General features: G+C 42.3%; 1 protein-coding gene and 1 long non-coding RNA gene across 2 annotated transcripts in view; both read right to left on the minus strand.

Moving 5' to 3' along the window:
- LOC115555039 (complement factor H) overlaps positions 1-24,513 on the minus strand; it is a 279,134-nt gene extending 254,621 nt beyond the window's left edge. The window contains exons 1-3 of the mRNA XM_030371718.1: positions 24,474-24,513; positions 19,183-19,365; positions 16,826-17,017 (exon numbers count right to left, since the gene is read on the minus strand). Coding sequence (XP_030227578.1) covers positions 16,826-17,017; positions 19,183-19,365; positions 24,474-24,510 — 412 coding nt within the window. The 5' untranslated portion in view covers positions 24,511-24,513. The remainder of the gene's footprint in view (positions 1-16,825; positions 17,018-19,182; positions 19,366-24,473) is intronic.
- Positions 156-12,348, minus strand: LOC115556346 (uncharacterized). The gene is made up of 3 exons (XR_003978970.1): positions 11,919-12,348; positions 9,546-9,642; positions 156-295 (listed from the first exon to the last, which is right to left on the minus strand). It is a non-coding gene; the product is annotated as an uncharacterized LOC115556346 (long non-coding RNA).
- Positions 24,514-24,964: the final 451 nt, after the last annotated feature.

The following is a 24,964-nucleotide window of genomic DNA, read 5'->3' on the forward strand; positions in this document are numbered from 1 at the left end:
GGAATTTAATGGTCAAAAATATTATTAATAAATATTCGAATATATTTGAATATTAATATTAATAAACAAACAAACTTCGAATATGATTTTTGGGCAATAGTCAAAGCCCTACACACACACAATTTAATTAGTTTACTGTAGAATACTTACATTAAAATGATCCAGCATGAACTGTGATCCATAGTACCACAATATGACATGGCTGTCTGTGTCGTCCTTGGTCCAGTACCTCACATGGATATCCATCTGTTTGCTTTTAGTGGTTTTGTTCATACTCACGTCCAGGGCCGTCGGACTGCGGGGACAAAGGGGACAGTTGTGGGGGGGCCCAAGGCAGAGGGGGGGCCCATGACGAAAAAAAAAAAAAAAAAATTGTTTTTCGTCATGGGCCCCCCCGGGGGGCTCCGGGGTCCGGAGCCCCCTGTCAACAATGGCTCCGGACCCCCCCACCCCCCCCCCCCGTCAACAATGGCTACGGACCCCCCCCCCCCCGTCAACAATCGCTCCGGACCCCCCCCCCCCCCCCCCCCCCCGTCAACAACCTGGCGCAGGGGGGCCCCATCAGTACCTATAGTATAGGGGCCCAGGATTTGGTGCTACGGCCCTGCTCACGTCGAACATGAGGAAGTACTGTTTATCGTTTAAGCTGCATGACAGCTCTCTTTTTATGAAAGATGCAATGCCGTATTTGGCAAGATAGGCCGCTTGTTTTCACCCACAGGTGAACGACTTCGCAAACTCTGAATCTGGGAACATTGCAGCCAAGACGCTACTAATGTCCTCGTTACGATTGGAAGAAATTATGTCTGCTCACCGTGTGGAGAACCCAACAATACCTCTGCCTTCTGGGTTTCTGGTGGCGACACAAAGCTGGTTACGCCGTCTGATGTGAAGTACTAGCCATGGATGCTGAACTTTTCGGTCCACTTCTTTCAAATAATACGGGCATCTGTGTAGTCCCGCTAGCTGCCGCGGAGTATCGGAAATGTTTCTGCGACCTCATGTTGGACTCAAGAGCTTTTTGCTCCCATGGTCCCCTAGTATTCCCACCTTCGGCATAATGACACCTTGCCTCGTAGTCACCTGCCTTGTCCAAGCACCCCCGAAACTTATCCTCCTCAAACCATTTCTCATTGAATTTGCACCGTCCCATCCTGAAAGTAGCGCAAGTTGGCCTAATGATGTCAACCGTCACTAGCTAAAAGTGCCGCCAGCCAGTTAGCCTTATGACTGATGTCAACGTTCACTGTAAAAACGAAAACTTAAAATTGTTGGTTTCATTATGATTTCTGAGTAAAATGAATATAAAACATTAAGTATTCATGTCAACTGTGCAATGCAATTTAGTTCAACCAACAATGTTGAGTTTTGGGTCAAGAGTTGGGCTCACTGTAGTATCTTTGTAATCAAGACACACGGGTTTTAAGTCAGACTCTGTCTGAGGCTGGGCCAACTACGGTGCACATGCGCATTTCGACACTTTGGAAAATACGGGGTTTTCCTAACGGAATTTGCAGATGGTAAATATTGTGGCGACTCCTACCCCCCGGGGAGTCTGGGTATTCGTGATGCCGGTTGGGAAAAAGGGGTTTATTGCCTTTTGTCAATTTGTTTCTGTTAGGTTAAGTGGGGTTAACGGGTTTGGGGTCTTTATTGTTTGTGTGTTGTTTCATTGTGCGTAGTGTTGCCGCCACCGTTACCGAGACTTGCATGTCCGTTGGTTGGGTGTGCGGTGCGCTGTGTGTTGTGGTGGTGGTGTTAAATAAAGGCAGCTCTTGGGATCGTGCGGTGTATGAGGCATGAGAGTTGCATCACCGTTTAACCTGGACTCCCGTCTCGTGCAGAACAAGTTTGACCATAATGTCAAACTTGTTCTGCACTTTGGTATGCTGCATTAGACAGCGATTTCTCTGCTGCTGAACTAGCTACATGTTGCTTGTTCTATTGCTGTCTGGTATTCAGAAATGTAAAATGGAAGTTTCCAATTATTAATTTTAATAAGTGAACTTAAAACTTGTTTGCATTGTTTGAAATGTTTTTTTTTTTAAATAATATTAGCCTTAATTTGAAATATTAAGTTAACACCCCTGACTTATTTTCTTGAGTTTTTGTAAAATATAAAAATCTTAGTTGGTATAACTCTAACTTTCAAGTTTGTCATAAGAGGAAAATGATCTTTTCATGGGCTCAAAACTCAAAAATTGATTGCAGTAAGTTGCCTTGTAATTTTGAGTTCTCATTTTTTTTTTTTTACAGTGTTAACGTAACGTAAAACTCCTGAAAAGGCCGTAATTAATAGACACACTACGTGATTTGTTTTGTGCGAAATTTCCCCTATAGTCGTAAAAAACCCTCTGCAAAATGTAATACCTAGAGCAAATTTACCTAGAGCAGGACTATTTTATGGCCTTAAGTTTCACACGAAAAAAGTAAACTTTTTAAGGACCCGCGGGAACCTTGAGAGATGAGAGAGAGAGAGAGAGAGATTGTGTCTCCATTCAACCCAAAACACACAAATGGAAGAGCCACTGCCGTAGCATGACATTAATTTCTTTACATTATTTATTTCTCCCCAACATAGAATACCATGACGGCACCAGGTAACTGGATTATCAACAAGAGCAGCAATGAGGCTGCTTCAGGCAAGAGGGGGAAAACAAGGCATGACAAATGAAAGGGAGGTACACAATTAATTTCATATAGTCTCACATGGTTCTCACGAAATAGGCGGGCCAGAAGCCGCTTTAATGGTTATGTCTGTTTGCATCTGGCTGATAGACAACCGGTGACAGTTAGTGAGGAGAGGAAAGTGATCATGCAGGCTATTGTCATTCAGCGTACACGTCGCCTGCTGTAGGCCAACAGTGGCTCTGCAGAACGCAGCCTGCAGCTACAGATAGCACCATTCACCGCACATGGAATGCAATTTTGATGAATACAAAAAAAAGACGGAAAATCCAAATTGCCTTGAGATTAAAAAAAAACCTGCCGTGCCCCGATGTTCACAGAAATGGCTCCAGCATTAGCAATAAACCGGGGGTGGGGGGAGACAAACCTCTGAAAACCACCGCGTGTTTCTGCCTGCAGATGTATTTATGGTTAATGAGATAAGTAACAGCGCTATTTGTTCACATGCTTTTACCACAACCTTCAACCCTAACCGGGAGGGATGAGGATTCCAAAGGTGTAAGGAAACAAGGAGTTGGAGGCGGGAAATGATGAGTAATACGCCAACATTGATCTCGGGACAGAAATTCCTATTTTACACACAAATACAGACGGACGCACGACTAAGCTTCGAAAGCATTCACACACCCCATCCTTAACCCACAAGCTGGCACAGTGTGCTCCACAGAGACAAACGCATACACTGCTCGTCATCCATACACAAGCATGCATGGACAAGGACATCGATTCCATACAAAGTCAGAAAACTCTGTAGCCTTAGGCTTGAGAAAAACACTGAAAACGACCACGATTGCAAGGAGAAAAAATAGATGATAAAAAGAAAAAAGAAAAAAACATCTGGACAGCGATACACCTATGGTCCACTCAACTCATGTTCCTTATGAGTTGGGTTATTATGAGTTGGTTGCACATTTGGTTTCAAACATACCCCACCATGCACCAGTGGTGAAAGAGTTAAACACGTCCCACCACCTCTTTCACAGCCAGCTGGTCATCAATCATTGCAATTGTCAGTCTACAGTACTTGACAGTGGGATGCTAGGAATTCAACTGCGGCCAGTAACAAGCCAGCACCATCCAGCTGAAGGATTCAAGTCCAGCTAGCTGGTCCGGGAGGGGTGGGAGGTGAAGGTCTGCAGGTGGTTCCCCTCGAGTGGGGCCCTCTCTGATCATATTTTCTTTATTTATTAGACTTTTTGAATATATTGATAGCTGTCAAATTGGATTGGCTGCATTTTGGAGATGAAGATAAGATGTGAATGAATTACTTTCATTTTAGGGAAGGAGAGAGAGAGAGAGAGAGAGAGAGAGAGAGAGAGAGAGAGAAGGAGGAGGAGCGAACGAGAGAGAAAAAGTGGAGGTGAGAGAGAGAGTTGGGTATTGAGAAAGAGATGGGGAGCGAGAGGTTGGGATTAGGGAGCTTGGAAATGGAAAATAGATTGTAATCATTGTTAAAGCCCCTTAGATAATCCTGTGAAGTCCTTTTTACGTTATTTGCTTCTCAGCCGTTGTGACCTTTTCATTGGCACCAAGTTCTTGGCGTGGCGAGACTGGTACAGGGAAGGGTCTATTTATCCCCGGCCAGCACTGAGACAGAGGAGAAATAAGACAATTAGCTGATGGTAGACCTTTAGCCTGAGCCCAGCAGCCCTTTCACTCAACACACAAACACACACACATGCAACACACATGCACGCACAGTGACGCACGTACCTACACAGACTAACACCCACATGAATCAGATCGTGACCCCGCCCCCATACATCTACAAATATATGGCCAAATTCAGCCCAGAGATAAAAAAGAATACAATAAAATACAAGTTTGAACAAACATAGATAGCCACACACACACACAGACACAACAAGCACAAACAATTACAAAAAGATAAGGGAAAATCACATTCCGAGCCACGCACACAGCAACAAATTAAAAAAAAAAAGAATCCAAATAAATAATAAAAGCACACACACACACACACACACACACACACACACACACACACACACACACACACACACACACACACACACACAGACACCACAAACAGAACATGTGGATTATGTGTGTGTTTGCAGAATGCAGGGGAAGTTTTTCTATGCAGAGGGGTTAGTCTGTGAGCGCGCATGTGCGTATGTGCAAGTGAATAGAGTACACTGAGGGTTATTCTGGGTGGAGAAAGTCCCCTGTGGCCTGAGTTGTATAAAAAAACAGGGAGGAACAGACATTTTTGGAAACAAAAACCTTGACACGCCGCGATGTTCCATCTGCTTGGTGCTGATTGGTCAGGGCTGCCCGAGGACTATCGGGCTCAAAGAAGAGATAATAAATGACTGGAAGGTGCGAGAATGGGGGAGCACTTAAAAGATGGATTCTTCTTGAAGATGGCAGACTCTCCCCTTTGGCGGACGACTCTGAAGATTAAACGAGAGGAACGGTGAAAATGTACTGTTACCGTGACAACACATTTTTCCCCCCCGTTTGCTGGCGGTTTACATTTCCAGAGCAGGATTTAGTTGACGCATGGTAATTAATCAGGGAGGTATCGACGGTCAAGAATATATTTTGAGAGTTTGCGGTTATTATTACTGTATTGTATATGTTAAATAGTAAAGCACAAGGTTTGGAATTATTAGTCAAACATTATCATATCCCCCTATTGTTTCAATGCATGGCACTGGCTGAATATGCATAAAATGGTGCCAACGGCATCACAAAATAGATGATAAATGGAGCAATGGCAGAGGTCCAAGTCATTACAGGCCTAGATAAGCTAATGTAACAACATTGGCCCGCTGCTACAGGGGGGTGTTTGCTCTCTGTGTGTTTGTGGAGATAATCGGGGAGGATCGTTGGACTCACATGGATTCCAAGTTGTGGTGGCAGTTGTCATTGTTACGTGACACTGAAAAAATATTGTACTGTAGACAATTATTTGATGAAATGTACATTTTAAGGAAGTACAATGACATACTTGTTTTGCAACGTGACAATGTTGATCTCTAAAGGGTTATGCAAAAATATTTCAGCCACACAGTTCATTTGCCAACCTGTTTATCCTACAGTACAGTAAGTTCGAAGGCACAGAAGTCTTGAATATCTCCTATTTTATAAATTCAGTATCAATCAATGTTGAGAACTATCCGGTACTTGCAACAGCAGCTACCAACTGGGGTAGTGTGAAATGGTCGGTACTTGCTTGTAAATAAGGTGAAGTACAACTGGAAATGGAAATACTCTTGTAAGGTACTAGTGCCTTAGATTCATTCTGAAATACGGTACTTTGAAGTACTTAGTTATTACCCACCCCCCTTTTTTAATTGGAACACAAAGTGTACAGAGCATGCCCCCATGTCTAACACGAATTCCACCGATTGTAAAAGTTACCCAGAAGCCTTTGCACCTTTCCCTGGGGATTTTTTAGAGGACAGAGGCATGCATCATAAATCCTCTCCAGGTTTAAACAAAGTGTCTGCAGATCACATTATGGCACATGCCCCATGATATATGGCCGTGTACTAACTACAATACGTCTTCAAAAGCATATAAAAAAATATACAGACAATTAATAACGGGCTGCAATGAACAGCGAGTGCCTTCAGCAAATTTATCTGCCTCCGCTTCCTATACAGGGCATAAATTGTCTATGGGGTCACTTTGTGTTGTTATGTCAAACGCTGGGGCCACAGCCTCACAGAAAAAAATAGAAAAGACACAGCATATTACCGGTGACGGAAGGGGGCTTGGGGTGTAGAGGCGGGGAGGAGGGTAGCGAGAGGGTGGAGGAAGGGGATGAAGGAGGCCAGTGCATTCCAGCTTTACAGTCCTCCTTCGTATCCCTGTCTCAGGCGGTGTCCCTTGTCAATATATATATACATATATGATTGGGGTGCACGCACCCACACACAAAAAAAAAAAAACACAAACACACAAACACATGCGCACACACACACACACACACACACACACACACACACACACACACACACACACACACACACACACACACACACACACACACACACACACACACAGAAACACCGCCCCCCCGCTCCAACCCTCTCTACCAATCCATCTCTGCCACCTTTTTTTCGGCCCCAGTCTGTTGTATTATACTCGTTCTGGCTGACAGCGTAATACGTCAGGGGGGCTGCATTTAAAACACATTAAGGGCCAATGGAAGAAATTAGGCTCCGCACCTATCCGGCGAAAAGCACACCCCCACCTCTCCCCTCGGAAACAGGGTTGAAAACCCGACGCCTTCCTCGTATATCACCTCTCCTCGCCGCGGTGACAATGTTATGACTTATGGACTCGGCAAATGCACTCCCCAGCACTTTTTCCAGGGCATGAGGTATTATGAATACAGTGGAATTTATGAGATCTCAAAGGATCACTGCACTTCCGTGCCTCTCTCCCTCATACTTTTCTCTCTGGGTGCCCAAAAGTGTGTGTGTGTGTGTGTGTGAGTGTGCACCTGAGCATATGTACGTGTGTGTTTGGTTGTGTGTGTGTGCGTGAGAGAGGGGGATACTGGAGGAGGTAGGGGGGGAGGAGGTCTGGAGGGCAGCAAATGGAAGAGAGAGAGAGAGAGAGAGAGAGAGAGAGAGAGAGAGAGAGAGAGAGAGAGAGAGAGAGAGAGAGAGAGAGAGAGAGAGAGAGAGAGAGAGAGAGAGAGAGAGAGATGAAGAATAGGTGTAAGTCGCAGGGAGCAGCCCTTCCCTCTCGAGAGGTAATTTGATTCGCTGCATCCCACAGCACAGTACAGTGAGCTGGGCTGTAATGGAGGAGCGGCCCGGCGGCACCCATCTATAGCATCCATTACACCCGCCGAGGCGACCAGCGAGGGAGCTTCACCGCACTGTTGTGTTCAGCTCCGATTATCACTCCCACCCCCACATTGGCTACACTGTAAACGTTCCATCTCCGTTCGATCATCAATCACCGATACCAGAAAACAGTAGATAAATGGTGACATTTAGGCTGGCTTGGTTGTGTGTGTGTTTTTCTCTGTGTGTGGGTGTGGGTGTGGGTTAGGGTTGGGTATGTGTGACTGCAGGTGTCGGTGTTTATGTGTTTGTGTGTGTGTGTGTGTGTGTGTGTGTGGGTGCAGGTGAGGGTGTGGGTGTGGAGGAATCAATGATGAATGATGACCCCCCATCTGGGATGTGGAATCAACACCGCTGCACGGGGCTGAGTTGAACAGACCCAGTCCTGTGGTCCCCTTAAGGCAACACATTTGATCCAAAATAAATGGCCACTGTTGTGTGTTCATTATATTTATGCAAATGAGCTGCAGCAGTATATAACTGCTGTTATTACGTATTAACAGAGTAGGCATTCTTTTCTGTGTTTCACTCTATCTCCCTTTCCTCCCAGTGTTGTGGGCAGGTGGCTGCAGCCAAGGGGAACTTGTCTTAGATTTCCTGTCCATTAGTGGGTTATTGACTTTGTCTCCCTGTGAGTTCGGTAAACTGGGATTGCCAATGACATGTTAGTACATGGGCCTCGCTCCCAGGTGTCAGCCACAATCCTGCTGCATGCTATAAGCCCCTGCACCCCCAATTACACACACTCCATGCATGCAGACTCTCTCTCTCTCGCTCTCACAAAGGCCTGCACCCCCACACACACACACACGGTCAGCATGTAAAAAACACACAGCTGTGTGAATAGTTATTCAAGCACAACCTGAGAAGCACAGCCTTCTGAACCTTAAATACACTACAGAAAGTATAACCCTGCCTCCCATCACCCCTGGGAGTACAGTCTCAGCCCAAGGCCTGGTCATCATGGATGCTGCGTCATTACAGTGAACGCACTCAGCAGCCCTGTAGGTGGTTCACAACAAACGCAGAGCCACATCGTTGACTCAAAGTCGGTCACGCGGGGCCGGGGCTTATATATAGTCTTCTGCGGTACCACCAGGCCAGGAAACGCTGCAGGCAAAGAGAATTCTAAAATATAATAAGCAAAAAATCTATACACGATCTCTTCTAGTGACACCTTTTCTCCTCTGTGGAAACAGACTCCCCAAGCCAGCCCCCTAGTATGTTTAAAATGTATCGCGCTCCCATTCATTTATTTTTTTATTTATTCATCTTGATTTCAGAGGGCAGTGAGAGGACTTCCTTTTGCATTGCATTTCTTTCCCCAGCAATCTCTAGAGTAATATGATTGACAGGCGAGCTGCGTGATAGGCATCGATGACTCACCCATCTGGCATCGCGTGACGTCCCACTCTCCCCTCACACATACACTCGCACCTGCACGCACACACACACACATACAGACACACACTCACACACAGACACACATGCGCACACACACACACACACACACACGCTCACACACACACGCACACACACATGCACAAACACACACACAGACAGAAACATACTCACACACACACAAACACACTTTCCTACTTTCTTTCCATCTTTTTCTCTCTCTCTCTTCTATATGAGTCCATCCTAAACAAAGTTTAAGATGGTGTCACGTGTTTATTCCTGCTGCAACCTGACGGTGTATTAACCGATTCGATTAAATCGATTTCCTGCCAGTTACGAAACGGAGGCAGGCTACAGCCCTGCCTATGATAAATGGCTTTCAGAGATATCGGAGCAGATGAGTCGATGGAGGCTGATCAATGCCTGAAACGCCACAAGGTCATTCTGACCCAGGGAAGACGTTCGTTATGCAGAGTACCCTTATCAAACAATGTGAAAATGAGCCCACACAGAGAGGTCTATTAGCTGCCTCAGATCTCCATTTCCTTGGTAAACTACACCATGCTGCTCCGTAGCACTAATATCTACAGAGGGGAAGGGAAGTTATGAGGAAAAGCATCTACCTACTTAGTTTCAGAGCGTTCCCGTGTGGACGTGAATGGTCAGGTTGTAGAAGGTCTCCAGTCGAAGTCTCAAGCCGTCTTCGAGGTTCAACATGTCAAATCTGTGCATAAGAACGACAAGTAGACTCTCTCAGCCGATCAGCGTCCTTTGCTGATTGATGGCAGTCAAACTTGGTAGACATCTACTTGGTAGATGTGTCATGTTTATAGAGAAACTGAGACCTTGTATTTGCGTGAACAGTCTAGTTTTAAAGCAATCATTGAGCTTCAAGTTTGCAATAATGCAATCATACATTATGTAGGACACACATGAAGTATAATACATTCATACCAATCCGACATTTGCATAATGCATTATTTATAGGAGAACATTGGACTGTTGCTAATATCAAGCCTGGATTAGCCTACTTGCCATCAATAACATTAATTGCCATATCAATCAGTGGTGAGGAGAAATACACCATCCACTCTGGAGTGATTCTGAAGTGAAATGTGTTCATGAACAGTGCTTAGCAGTCTTATACACTTGCATACCTACACTTGTTTAGTCTACCTCAACCACAAAACTCCATTGAGTTAAATGTCCCAGTTCATCTTAAAAAATGGCATCACATAGTAAAAATATTACTGCTGCTGTGAACCTATTAAAGTATTAATTTCATTGTCCATAGTTAATCGTGATTAATCGCAAATTAATCACATAATCTCTTCAAAATCCAACGTAAAGGGCATTTAATACTCTCATCTATGATGAGTATTTTTTTTTATTGGAAATTAACCAAGAACAAAAATACTATGTAGTGTGTCCAACCTCTTGTCCAGGTTTAACACAAAACAATCGACTGAAACAATCCAAGGACTCGCTATTAACTCACTCACAATTAGAAAGATGCTTGAGGTCCCACTGCTACACACATCCTTTGTTTGTTTTTTGCAATGTAAGCCCAACTGTTAATCAACTGCAGCATATACTTTTCATTCATTATTAATTGGGATTTATGTTAGAAGATTTGCACACATGGAAACACGTTGATCAACAAGTTGGGACAAATAAATTGGGCAAAAACGATAATAAAATATAAAGAAAACATAAATATCCAGTTTGCAAAGAGAGGCTATACAGTCTCAAGACTTTCCGCACGACTCAGAACGGAGGTCGAGCTATTGATGCTATGTTATGATGCTATGTTATGATGTCTACGTTTCAAGAAAGCCTTCTTTTGCATCCCATTGAACCATGTTGGCTTGCCTTGCAAGTACTATTGCTGCAATCGTTTGGCTACATGACGCTTTGGTTAGGCCGTTTGGAAATCACTCTCGCTCATCTTCCAATTAAGCCTTGGACCCGCCAGTTTCTTTCAGCAGGAATTAGCGGGGAGCAGCCTTGTACTATGCGGTTATAGATACTTGAATAGTTTCAACTAAAATGGGGATTTGTGAGTAATGACAAGTACAGGATTACTTTTATATGCGCAAACCTGAAAAATAAAACCTACCGACGGGAAGAGTGAAACCTGCGCAGTGAGATGCAGGCTGGTTATCATCCTATAACCAGAACTAATTAAATGTCTGTTTAATGATGTCGATTTATTTGTTCTCTGCCATATTAGACCCCACAATATTAAAGCTAACATTAGGTCCACATATTTGGGTAACCCTTCCTTTTACAGTCCCCTAATTACTAGGTATTTACCCGGTAAATATATGTTAAATCATAGTGTAATACTGGGTAATTACCACTGGTAATAAGAAGGTAAATACAGAGGAATGACAGCTGAAGTACTAAGTAAAACCTCCACTATTACCCATCGACTCAACTGTTTTAGGTTGGTAATAACTCAGATATTATTGTGTACTTCCTTGGAAATTAGGCAACCAATTCTTAGAAACACCTACTAATTCAAGTTACAATTGTAGTTATCCAAGGTTTATATTGGTAACAGCCCAAGTTAGCGATGTACTATCTAGAAATTAGCATAGTACTTTTTCTTACAGTTATATTCATAGCTACACCCATTTCGAAAGGGTTTATTCAATTTACCTTAGAAACTGTGAGCGACATTGTCATTAAAACGTTGCACTCAACTTAACACGGTATGCCCAGGCAGCCCACACCACACATAATAATAAAGCATTGACACAACACCACTGAAATATGACGCCTAACTTGAAAATCAACGGTCCCCTCTCACGTGGACCTTTGTTTGTAAACACTAACCAGCTCAGTGTTGCACTGTCCGTTGCAACAACATTATGCACACAGCAGCCAAGAAGAGAAAACGCTAGCAGAGATAAAAAGAGAAAGAAAAGCGATTGAAACTAGCTTACCTGTTGGAGGAGAGAAAAAGTGAAAAAAAAGCGATTGAAACTAGCTTACCTGTTGGAGCAGAAAGTGGTTCATCACGGGTCAGTAATTATGAATCCAGGCAAACAAGAAATTGCAGAAGGAGAGGACGCATCTCCGCTATTTAGGCCACCAAAACGGACCAGGTCGGCAGTGTGGGAATTTTCCGGCTATCTAAAGGATGAAGACGGCAAAGTTCTTGTAGATGGAATGCCGACTTGCAAACGCTGCAAGAGAAAAGTGCCTTGCAAAGCGGCAAACACGTCCAACATTGCATATCATCTCCGTGAGAAACTTCCACAAGAACATGCCAAAATCGTCAAATCCACGGTAAGGTTGGCGAACATCTGTGACAGATGATATAAATATGTCCAATGATCCTTACTATGTTCACAATAACTTTACGTTAGCTTGTGTACTACCGGCATTTTGCGCACAAGTATAGAATCATTACTAGGTCAAACTTAGGTGACGTTGCCCACATCCGATGGTGAGAGGGAGGGAGGGGTGAGAAGAGTGCACTGTAAAAACATACATTTTGAGACAGATTTTTTAAAATAATAATTTATAAATAAAAATATCGTTTATCCTTTTTTTATTTCATTATGTCAGAATGTATGATAAAAACTGAAAATAAAAATAGATTCTATAGTCCTTCAAGTGCGCCATCAAGCAACCAGCCTAATATAGAATAGTCCTTTGCCAAGGGAGCAAAATATGCTCCCAAATCAAAAAAGGCAAAGGAATTAGATGAAGCAGTGGCATTTTTTATTGCAAAGGACATGATGCCTTTCCAAGTGGTTGAAAGCCTGGATTTAAGCATTTGATGCAGAAGACGGACCCACGCTACAAGCTGCCATCTCGGGTTTACTTTTCGGATTCAGAGATTCCCCAGATGTTTGAAAAGGTGTGTGTGACTGTTCAGAAAAAGGTGTCTGAGGGAGACCTGTGGACGAGCAGAATCCTACATCAGTTTAACCATCCACTACATCTCCCCAGATTGGAAGCTGATGTCCCACTGCTTGAAAACAATGTATTTCCTGGAAGACCACACCCACGCCCACATTTTAGAAATGATTGACAGTATTCTCCAGGCTTGGAAAATACCAAAAGAGAACATTGTCTGTTTCACAACAGATAATGCCTCCAACATGAGGAAGGCATCTGAAGATGACCAACATCCTTGGGTGTGGTTAGGGTGTTTTGGGAACAATCTAGATTTAGCCATCTCAAAAAAAAATTATATCGTATCGTGATATCGTGATATTAATTTTGATATTGTATCGTATCGTACTAAAAATGTCATATCGTTACATCCCTAGTGGTGGCCAATAGGTGGCACTCTTCCCTCTGGCCTTAAAGATGAACTGAACTGAAATTTTAAGTTTAGTTGATATAACAGATGTATTGTCTGCCTTCTCATTGGTACAATAACTAAAATTGGCTGAACTTGCTAAAGGGGATTCATTTGTGCGGTGAAAATGTTATTGATGTTACTGGGCGCCCCTGTCATGTCAATCTCCACAAGCTAGCACTCCGACCATAAAGTATAAACTATTACTGTGCAATATCCATCTGTGCAATATCCATCAACATCCACCAGAAAGTAAACCTCCAAAATCCACCTATAGTAAACGTGACACTCGTGAATCCGCCCCGCATCTATGCTCATCCACAGGTGTATCTCCCAAAGTGCATCTAACATGTCCCGTCCACCCGGAGCTGATTTTTTGATGAAACCAAGTCTTTAATAACCATGTTATTAGCCAGATAATAAACCATGTTCTTTAATAGGTCCATGGTCCCAGGGTGGTTTCAAATAAAACCGGACCTATGGGGTTTCGTGTTAGGATCGTGTGGACGCCTGAAGCGACGTTAGAGTTGCGTTGAAAGTTAGTTTTTTTTATTATTATTTTTGTAGCTTTAAATACAGCCCCTTGGTCAATTTAATTACTAACTGTTCATTAAAAAGTATTTCTACTGAATCTAAAAGTTTAAACAACTGCTATCTCTGTTATGTTAGACGATGCTGAACCCAAGAGCAGACAGAGACGATGTTGAATGGATAACAAAAAGGGTTTATTGAACAAGGTGGGAAGCAGGTAGTGGATGAGCGAGCCGCGGGAAGAGCGAGGTGGGCGAGCTTGAGTGAGTGATCCGGGTACCTGCAGGCAGAGGAACAAAAGTTAGGTGCGGTCCAAAAACAACAAGAGACTAGAGTACGAGAGCGAGGTAGCAAGTAACACTAGAGCCAGGCACGTATAGTTACCACGGTAGTGCGTAGTACGATCTGGCGCCGACACCAGGGAATCCAAGGGTTTATGAAGGGAGTTGATTGGGGATGAAGACCAGGTGAGCATGATTGTAGATGAGGGACAGGTGTGAGGTGAGACAGACAGGGGGCGTGGCAGACCAGGAGGATGAAACACAGCAGACTGCTGTGACCACAACAATCGCCTCCTCGACTTGAATGTTATACAGCGGCGCAAAGGCTGGATTCGCGCAGGCTTGATGCGCTAACCTTTTTTTTGTGGGAAAACCTTTTCAAAACACATAGGGTGAACTCAGCTAACTGCCCTACACATAACACAAAGCTTATTCTCAAAAAAAAACAACCCTTTGATCTTATACAATTTTTAAATGTTAAATGCTATAAATCTATTATGCGGCTTGACCTTTTGACCTACACATGTCAAAACACTTGTGATGAACTCAACTAACTGCCCCACACATAACACAAAGCTTATTTTCTCAGAACACCTACCCTTTGATTTTATAAATATTTTTTACTCTCAGAAAATGCTATAAATCTATTATGCGGCTTGAGCTTTTGACCTAACCATATCAAAACACATCTGGTGAACTCGGCTAACTGCCCCACACATAACACAAAGCTTATTGTTTCCAAAAATCCACCTTTTGATTTTATACTATTTTTTTAATGTTCAAAAATGGCTATAAATGCATTATGCGGCTTCACCTTTTGAACTACCCATATCAAAACACATCTGGTGGACTCGGCTAACTGCCCCACACATAACACAAAGCTTATTTTTTCCAAAAACCCACCTTTTGATTTTATGCTATTTTTTTTATGTTAAAAAAAGGCTATAAATGCATTATGCGGCTTGACCTTTTGACCTACCCATATCAAAACACATCTGGTGAACCCAGCTAACTGCCCCACACATAACACAAAGCTTATTTTTTCCAAAAACCCACCTTTTGATTTTATACTATTTTTTTTATGTTAAAAAAGGCTATAAATCTATGATGCGGCTTGACCTTTTGATCTACCCATATCAAAACACATCTGGTGTAATCAACTAAGGTGTAATCACTGACCAACTTGAGTAACTGGTGCGACAGGCCTGCTATTATAGTAGTAAGATTATGTGAAACAAGCACATGTTTAACAAACATGTTCCCAAAAGGAACAGACAAGGTAGGTCAAAAGGTCAAGCCGCATAATAGATTTATAGCAGTTTATGAGAGTAAAAAATATTTAGAAAATCAAATGGTGGGTTATTTGAGAAAATAAGCTTTGTTTTATGTGTGGAGCAGTTAGCTGAGTTCACCAGATGTGTTTTGATATGGGTAGGTCAAAAGGTCAAGCCACATAATAGATTTATAGTTGTTTTTAACATAAAATAAATAGTATAAAATCAAAAGGTGGGTTTTTGGAAAAAAAATAAGCTTTGTGTTATGTGTGGGGCACTTAGTTGATTACACCAGATGTGTCTTGATATGGGTAGGTCAAAAGGTCAAGCCGCATAATAAATTTACAGCCTTTTTTTAACATTAAAAAAATATATAAAATCAAAGTTTTTTTATTTGTGAGAAATTAAGCTTTGTGTTATGTGTAGGACAGTAAGCTGAGTTCATCACAAGTGTTTTGACATGTATAGGTCAAAAGGTCAAGCCGCATAATAGATTTATAGCATTGAACATTTAAAAATTGTATAAGATCAAAGGGTGTTTTTTATAAGAGTATAAGCTTTGTGTTATGTGTAGGGCAGTTAGCTGAGTTCACCCTATGTGTTTTGAAAAGGGTAAGTAAAAAATGTGAGGCCACATAATAGTTTTAAAGCATTTATCAACATTAAAAATTATATAAAATCAAAATATGTTTTTTTTGTATAACATTTTTTGCTTTACATAGACAGGCCTTGTAATAACACATCTAAGTTGGTTAGACACAAATTCGTTCATCAGAGCCAGTGCTAAATAGATTTTTCGAATGCGTCGAATATCCAACGTCCAGGGCCGTAGCACCAAATCCTGGGCCCCTATACTATAGGTACTGATACCGGACCCCCTGCGCCAAATTGTTGACGGGGGGGGGGGGGGGGTGTCCGGAGCGATTGTTGACGGGGGGGGGGGGGAGGGGGGGGGTTGTGCGATTGTTGACGGGGGGGGGGGGGGGGAAGGTAAGATCATTTTTTTTTTTTTTTGGTCATGGGCCCCCCCTCTGCCTTGGGCCCCCCCACAACTGTCCCCTTTGTCCCCGCAGTCCGACGGCCCTGCATCTAGCTATAACACGATCAGTTGGCCTGAAGCCTTCTTTGCACCGGTAGTATGCATAGCCACCATATCGTGTACTACGAAGCCCTTCCTTCAAATTAGGGTCATTTGGATCCTGACATCTGATCACTGAATAAAGAAGCACAATTGTTTCTCAGTGGGAATTTATAGTAGTTCATGATTGTTTTCCCAAATCATACTCTGTGACATCTACATAGTTCTCAATATAGATTTCTGGGCACTTACGTAAACTTATTTGGTTTACTTTAATTTGATTACAATTGTTAAAAAAACACAGCAAATCCAATCAAAGCTGAAGGATCGAGACAATCTGGTTGGTTCATATATGAGGGCAACAATCCTAAGAATATTTATACATCTACAACTAATTGATGCACGAAAATAATGTTGCCTACCTTGGCATTCTGCAGCTGTATTCCATTTACCACTTTTTGTACAAGTAATTGTTTTCTGGGTTTGCTGATCATTAAAGAAAAACCAGTAGCCTTGGTGGCAGTTCACCGAAACGGTTTCTCCAGGTAAAAATGTGTCCGTATATACATCAAGATAAGTGGTTCCTCTCACTTGCTGCAGTCGACATGTCGCTTCTGAAAATCAAAAAGTAGGATAACAAATAAATATTCCCATTATCCAGCAAGCAATAGCCCTCATATTGATATCTTTGCCTGATAAAGCCCTGAATTAGGCAGCCTACACTGCAGCCACTTATGGGCCCTCATTTATCAAACAAATGTAGGAATGAGCGGAAATCTGAACGCATGATTCATCTTACGATGAATCATCTGACAAACCCACGTGAGATTCACAAGACTTTCGAATCACACCAATCCCAGCGTACGATTACAATAATTAACGTAAGACGCCCATAAAAAAGCACGGCTTCAGAAGTCTCGCCCCTAACTTTTATGACATGGACAAACGTCCAATGGTAAAAAAAAAAATGATTTTTTTAGTCTGATTTTGTTTGGTAGCCTAAAAGCTGGCATTAAAGGCAAGCCAATCATGCACAGTTATTTTTCACCCGTTTCATCCAAATTGTGCGGGTCACCCCTTCGGGTACCCGATACCCATGCAGGACCCATGCAGGACTTTAGTTGTTGTGGAGATACCAGAGAAGTCCGAGAACCCGACGCAGTCATTGATTCATAATATCATCCGGAAGCGCACAAAGCTTTTAGCCGTGATATTATATATTATAATATATTAAATATTATATAATTTTATATAAAACGGCAACAATCACTTTCTCCTCCTGCTGCGATTCACTCAGGACTGCAGGGAGTTAACGCTGATTGGCTGTTATGTTAAGTCCTTCAGGGAGTGAACGCTGATTGGCATTGTGGGAGTTGTCATCTTAAAGTCACTAGCTGTTTCCCAATTTCAAGGAAGCATGCTCAACGACCATCTTTGTAAGGACGCTACATCAGAGAACTCCGACAAGTACTATTCCAATGTTCCAATGCACCTTTCCAAGATTTTTCAAGAATACATCGCTGGATCCTCAACAAGCAAAAATGCCCACAATCCTTTGCGTTCACACGCTGCACGGGATATTTAAAAATTGCGGATGGAAAGCAATACACATTGCTTCACACAAGTTACGTTTTTGAACGCTTTTTTTATTTTGTGCTGTATTGCTTTTTATAGATTCGTTATGTAAATGCAAAAAAATTAAGCTTAGAGACCTTTTTTCCCAAAGTTTTTGCAACGTAATGAAAGCCTATATTTTGAATGGATTGATTTGTTTTAATATGTACGTAGCTGGTGTTTAAACAAACTACTGTCGCCAATAACAATTTCAACAATTAAAATATTAAAATATTTCCGGTTGGAGCAGTATTAAAAAGCGGAAGCATTAGCGCTTCCACACTAGCAAGTCGTTCCAAACCCCGAAGTCTACAAACGCTAGGAAGCACTCTAGCCAGCCCTCTAGCCTAATCCTCCATAGGACGCGACTCACAAGGAAGTGTTCTAACAAGGCTGCAGCCTTCACATTGGGAAACAGCCGGTCTGCCTTTTCTCTGTCAAGAAGGCACCAAATTAGAAATGTATGTTACTACTCGGTTACATATGACCCACTTTCAATACAGATTCATGTCTCCACCGGTGAAATGCTCCTTTAAGAATACTTACAATTAGATGATGACAATTATGTCACTTTAAAACGTATTAATACATCCTTATTTAAGGCTATTATGAGCACCAAAACATGAGTTTTCCGTCATTCAGTCAATGCTCCTGACAAGCAATGAGGATTACATTGAGCATATTCGAGAAAACATTTTGCATTGCATGTTATTTATACTTAAAAAAATAAAAAAATAAAAATAATTGCAAACACAGATAGATGACAAAATAAAGGAAATGCTGAGTACTTAAGGGATGCATAGATATATTCATGACGGGGTGTAGGTCCACTCAACTCCTGAAAGTGCCCGGTACATTAAAATACATACAATATCATAATAAGTGATCATTAAAGGCATTGTTAGTACGCATGAGTCTTCCTCTAATCACTTGAAGATCACTTGGATGATTGTTGTATTTTAAGAGCATAATAGCAACGTAGGCATAAATGATAACCAGATAACCTGATCACCCGAATCAAAGAAATTGGAAATAATGGTTCTGAAAAAGAGAGCGAATCCGTGATGCAAACGTCCACGGTCCGGGGTCACCGTTACGACCTTAGTTGTCGCAATGCAAGAAATCCTAGATTTGTGTGCGATGCCATTAGAAAAAAAAAACTTACGGATGCAAGTAGGAGTTCCTGGAGTCCATTGACCACGTTGGCATCTAATTATACTCTCTCCTTCCATTCTGTAATTGGTACGGCATTTGTAGGTTACTCCGTCACCATCACTGTAGACCTCCCGTTTCTTTTCAGTAATAACTGCATTCTCTACTCTTTTTGGTAAATTGCATTGGGAGGGCACTGAAAAAGAAAGAAAAAAGGGCACACACAATGTTAACCCAAAACCAAACATTAATTTCCACATCTATTGATGATGAAACAAACTGAAAAACAGACAAACAAGTTGAAAAATAATGTCGCCTGGGCTACTCTTGTTAATGGCTGATGGTTTTGCACTGGGCTGAACTATGCTGAATGGCTTTAATAGATTGCGATGAAACTAATAAACTCCATAAACTCTGCCCTCTTGGCAATTGCGTCAAGAATTGGGAATTGCTTTGGTTGTACTGAGCCTTAATTGTCACTTTGGATTAAAATAAATCTAATTTTTTTAGTGCATGATTACTCAATGCACAACAGGGTTGCAGCCTCAACCTGCCCCAGAGTCTAATCTGTGTGACTTGGGCCAGGTGAGGGTGCTTTAACCAACAATTAACCACAGTACAGACACTCACACACGTAATATTTGCCTGCTGAATAGGCGTTAACTGACGTCTATTTATGAAGCAACCCAGTTGCGCGGGAAGTAGGGGTGCGGCAGTTGCTGCAGCACCCCTGGTGGCGAAGCTTTAAAACTTCGATGACAATAAAATTATAGTCTATAAATATCTCTGGTTGTAGTTTCTGTTCCACAACATTTTGTACGTCATGTTTGGGGCATGGGATGAAGAGAGGGATAATTTAAAAAATATTTTATTTATCTTCAATGTGTACTATCAGATTTGTCTTGACGTGATTGCGATTCAGCCTAAGCATGCACACTGCATACACTAGGGATGGGCAAAATGATTCTTTTCCGGGAACTAGTTCTTTCAGTTCAGTTCACTATAACGATTTGTTTATTTGATTTGTTTGTTTTGATTCGTTCGTTACGTCAGATTATGTCATTTGGTGTCTGCCGCCCCCCCCCCCCCCCCCCCCCCCCCCCGCGAGACGGCCGTGAGCATAATCTAAACTTCTAGGCTCTAAACCCCGTGGAAATCAAGAAGATACACTATTTAGTATAACCAAACGTCCCACCAATATTTATACAACTTGGTTACGCTCTATATTTCATTCATGGTTTTACATTTATAATTTTATTTTACTTTAGATTTAATTCTTCATTGTTCAGGCATTACAGAACTTTCATGGTCATAAATAAGGAATACGAACGGCAGTTTAATTTCTTTGTTTGTTCTTAAATTGAAGTAGAATGGAGCAAAGACTCCTGGGATTGGGAAATGCGTTTATCCAATAAACAGATGGAGGTCAAGTCTATTTTCGAAAAAATGTAGAAGGATATATGAGTGGCCCCACGTCGAATGGTATGACCCAAGATACGTCAGACAGAAAGCGCGCATATTCGACGGTACCGCCTTGTCATTGGTTTACCCAGGTGCCACTGCAACACCATTGCTACCTCTCATTGGCTGAATCTTTGAGAACTTTGTAGACTCAATCAATATAAGTCGCGGGGAGACGAAGCTCTGTTCGTTTGTATATTTTATTTACGTGACCATATTTTTGGTTTATGTTTAAAAAAAAGAATCAAAGAACCAGTTCTTCTTGTTTTGGGGAACCAGTTCTTGTCGTTCACGTTCGGGATTCGTTCGTTGTAACGAATCGGTCGCGACCGACACATCCCTAACGCACACTCACAGCCTGACACAAAAACAACAAACAAGTTCTAGAGTGGTCTGCAGAATACAGGGCCTGTGTAACATAGTATCTTTAGAATTCTATAAACTCTACGTTGATGTTAAGTTAGTATCTCGTCGCTTTGAAAGTAGAGCGAGTTCAATGAGGCCGAACGTGCTACTCGTCAACAAAAATGGCTGCGGCCATAAAGAGATTTATTTTCTTTGCATTTGTATCACATTGGTCGTTTTAATTTAGATTTTAAATGCTTTTACACACTTACATTACTACTTTATGCCGGTCACCAATTTAGGCATTGCACAGTCTTAACAATAGCAATGACTATATGAGGAACGGGATATTTACTACGACCAAAAGGGGACGTGCCTCCGCAAATTCTGCAAGAAAGCTGGGAGATTTGCAACTTACGACTTGCACGTACCAACGTACCATCCAAATGGATTACAGCATTAGTCGTCTTAGAAGGTAGGGATGGGCAACGATCGTCGAATAGTCGGAGTCACGTAGATTATTGAAAAGTTAATGTGACTATTGTTATTTATTACACAGCTCTTCTCAATGCTGTTGAACGCTCCGTTCACTTGCATGGGCCTCCACAACTCCCGGTGGTGAACAAAATTTTGATAATTCACCGTTGCTAAGCAACGGTGAATGCTATAATGACGCTGTCAAGTAAAGTTTTTATTTTTTTTTATATCGTATCAATCCCCAAGTAGTCCGGTAACTTGTCAACCCCAGCGTCTTCGTTTGCTAAGCAACGTCAACGTCTTTGAAGGACTATTTCTCTGCTGATCAACACTACGAATGCTGCTAACGAATAAATTGTAAAAAGACACACCATGTGAAGTAATTTTTTCGTCTTGGCAAGTAGCCTTGTAATAAGCGGGATGATGTAGTATAGAACGTCGCCGGTCATTATCTAAAATAAGCCCCTTCAGGGTGAAGCAATTCACCTCCGCTGCGCGTCGGTCGCCTGTTCGCCCTGTCGGGGCTTATTTTCTCGATAGTGACCGGCGTTCTATGCATTATATATATTTATATATATTATATATATATTTAGCAGGGTAGGCCTAAATAACACATGTCGGGTTGAAATCGAGCTCCGGCTCATAATTACAGGGCACAACGAGTAAACCCCCTCGTCAAGTGTCAATAGCCGCGTTGACATGGACACATCTGTTCCGCATAGATTTCTATGCGGAACAGAAAATGATCATGTATACGCCTCATTCGGAATACAATTATCTGTTCGGCATAGATTCTATGCCGAATAGAAGAGGTGGTGTTGTCCGTTTTAATCGCCATGTATGCACTTATTCCGAATAGATTGGGGTTTAACTTAGAGCAGCAGCAGTAGTTCGCAATTGGTCCACTGAGCTCCGTCTGTACTTTTAAGCACACCAAACTTCACCGCTGTCAAGGAAAGTGGATTTATTGCCTGATTCACATCTTTGTTATCACTCCGTAAAAGTAGTCCGGTAAGCGTGTCCGGTTGCTAAGCGACGGGACATGGGTGTTTTATTAATGACGTGTTCGCGTATCGTAGTGTCCGCGCGCGTCCGAGGTAACTGTAAATGAGTAGGCTACTAGTAGGGCCCGACCGATATTGATTTTTGAGTGCCGATGCCGATGCCGATTATTTTCAGAGAAAAATTACGATTACGATTTAATCGGCCGATTAAAAAAAAAAAAAAAAAAAGCATATAAAACGTAGTTTTTGATACCTTAAATATACTTTAAACACTTTTGACGAATATGTGAATTGAATGCAGAACCTTTGAGTGTTTTAGAATACATTTACAGTCAAAAATTAGTGTAATTTAAAATGTAAAATAAATAACTAACTCCCAATGTGCTGCGCTCGTGAGCAGTGACTAACACGTGCGTGCTGAGCAGTATGGTCTCACCGTTAGAGTCTACAGTATAACAAATGAACATGGCCTGGGACCTAAAGAAAAACAGTCACAACATGCTCAAACAACGCGTCTTGTGTACATTGGGGAGGTGAGCGCGCAGCTGCCTGAGCGAGCGTGCTTTCATGTTGTACGGTAAAATTCAATCTCCTCTTTTTTACTCCAGCTAAAGTTGTTAGTTAGCTAGGCGAGTAGGAGCGCAATCTGCAGGATACTAAGCGCAATAACATTTCTAAAAAAAAAAAAAGATGTAGATTATTTTCAAAAAGGCTATAATCGGCCGATTAAATCGGCAGGCCGATGAATCGGTCGGGCCCTAGCTACTAGTAGTACTTTTGCAGGCTGAACGTTAAAATACTTCTTAACTTAGAGAGATGGCAGCTGCAGAAGTTCGCAAATGGACCTTCGAGGATTCCTGGTCACTAAATTCCTGTAAGACCACTCTCTCCCACCAGTCTTGGCTGCAGACTCGCATCCAAATTCCTCTTGTTTGCGGCGGAGCTTAAGGTAAATATAAATATCTGACGAGAAATTGACGTTGCTGCGCTGTCCTCCTCCTTCTTAATTGAAGGAGCAGGGAGAGAAAAGCTCTCTCCTGCTGTGCTTTCATTAAAATCTAATTTAAAATCCCCGATAGTGATAAGACATCCATTATGTCGCCGCCGGTCCAGAGATGTGTCAGGTGTGCGCGAGAGACAGAACGGACACTTTTGTTACTGCCATGTATACAGTAGCCTACATTCGGAACACATTTTAGGAACACATCTATGCCGCATAGAAATCTATGCGGATCAGATGCGGATCAGATGTGCCATGAAAACGCGGCTACTAACTGTCCTGGCGCAATCGTGTTTACATCCTTTTTATTTAGTGTTTCAATTTTATTTATTTATTTATTGTGTTTGGTTTTTATTCAAGAGCATTTTTTGTTAATAATAGATTGTTTTTGGTTGTTTTGCTAATTTATTCTGGATATTTTAAATGTCTTCCAGCAGTCCAGTTCCAGTGTTCTTTAAAAATAAAGGTTTATTGATCTTCGAAAGGGTGTACTTTATCATTATATTAGTTGAAAAACGGCAATATTATCGCTTATCCCAATAATTCCTGGGGCAATTAATCGCCCAGAAAAATTTGTTATCGTGACAGGCCTAGTTGTAGGCTACAGAGTGCGCCTGGGCGGCAACTTCAGGAGACTCGGATGAAGCGCAGGGAAGGATTTAAGAATAAGGTTTCCACCCCGCGGGCTCTGTTATCCCCCGAGATAATAATTTTATTTGAAATGAAAACGTTAATTGTGATTGACAATTTTATGGGGGCTTACAATTACACCGGTAACCGTTACATCCCTATTCTGGACTATATAGTCACTCTTTACCCGGTGCTAACGCATGGCACTTCCGTCGTTTTCCTGTCACATTACGTTCAATAGGAGGCGCTGTCTCTCTACAATATGTCTGGCCCTGTGTAGAAGGGTCGATGATAGAGGTCAATGTTTTCAAGAACGTTGACAGACCTGAACAACAATTTAGAAAATGCAAGAAACCACATATCAATAAAAATCCCCCATGAAAATACCTTCACAGAGTGGGTTTGGTGTCCATCCATTTTCCATGCATCTAGCCAGGGCCGTAGCACCAAATCCTGGGCCCCTATACTATAGGTACTGATGGACCCCCTGCGCCAAATTGTTGACGGGGGGGGGGGGGGGGGTGTCCGGAGCGATTGTTGACGGGGGGGGGGGGGGGGGTTGTGCGATTGTTGACGGGGGGGGGGGGGAGGTAAGATAATTTTTTTTTTTTTTTTTTTGGTCATGGGCCCCCCCTCTGCCTTGGGCCCCCCCACAACTGTCCCCTTTGTCCCCGCAGTCCGACGGCCCCTGCCTACGTCCAATATAAAACCAACTTTACCACGCTGAGGAGAAAGTGATTGTTGCCGTTTGCGACTCCCGGAGCTCTTTATATAATAGTATATAATATAATATAATTGTATAATAATATCACGGCCAAAAGCTCTGTGCGCCTCCGGATGGCTGTAGCGCGGCGAGCTCTCGTAGGGATTGGGCTTCT

This window comes from Gadus morhua, chromosome 12 (assembly GCF_902167405.1).
Source record: "Gadus morhua chromosome 12, gadMor3.0, whole genome shotgun sequence".
Taxonomy (NCBI): Eukaryota; Metazoa; Chordata; class Actinopteri; order Gadiformes; family Gadidae; genus Gadus; species Gadus morhua.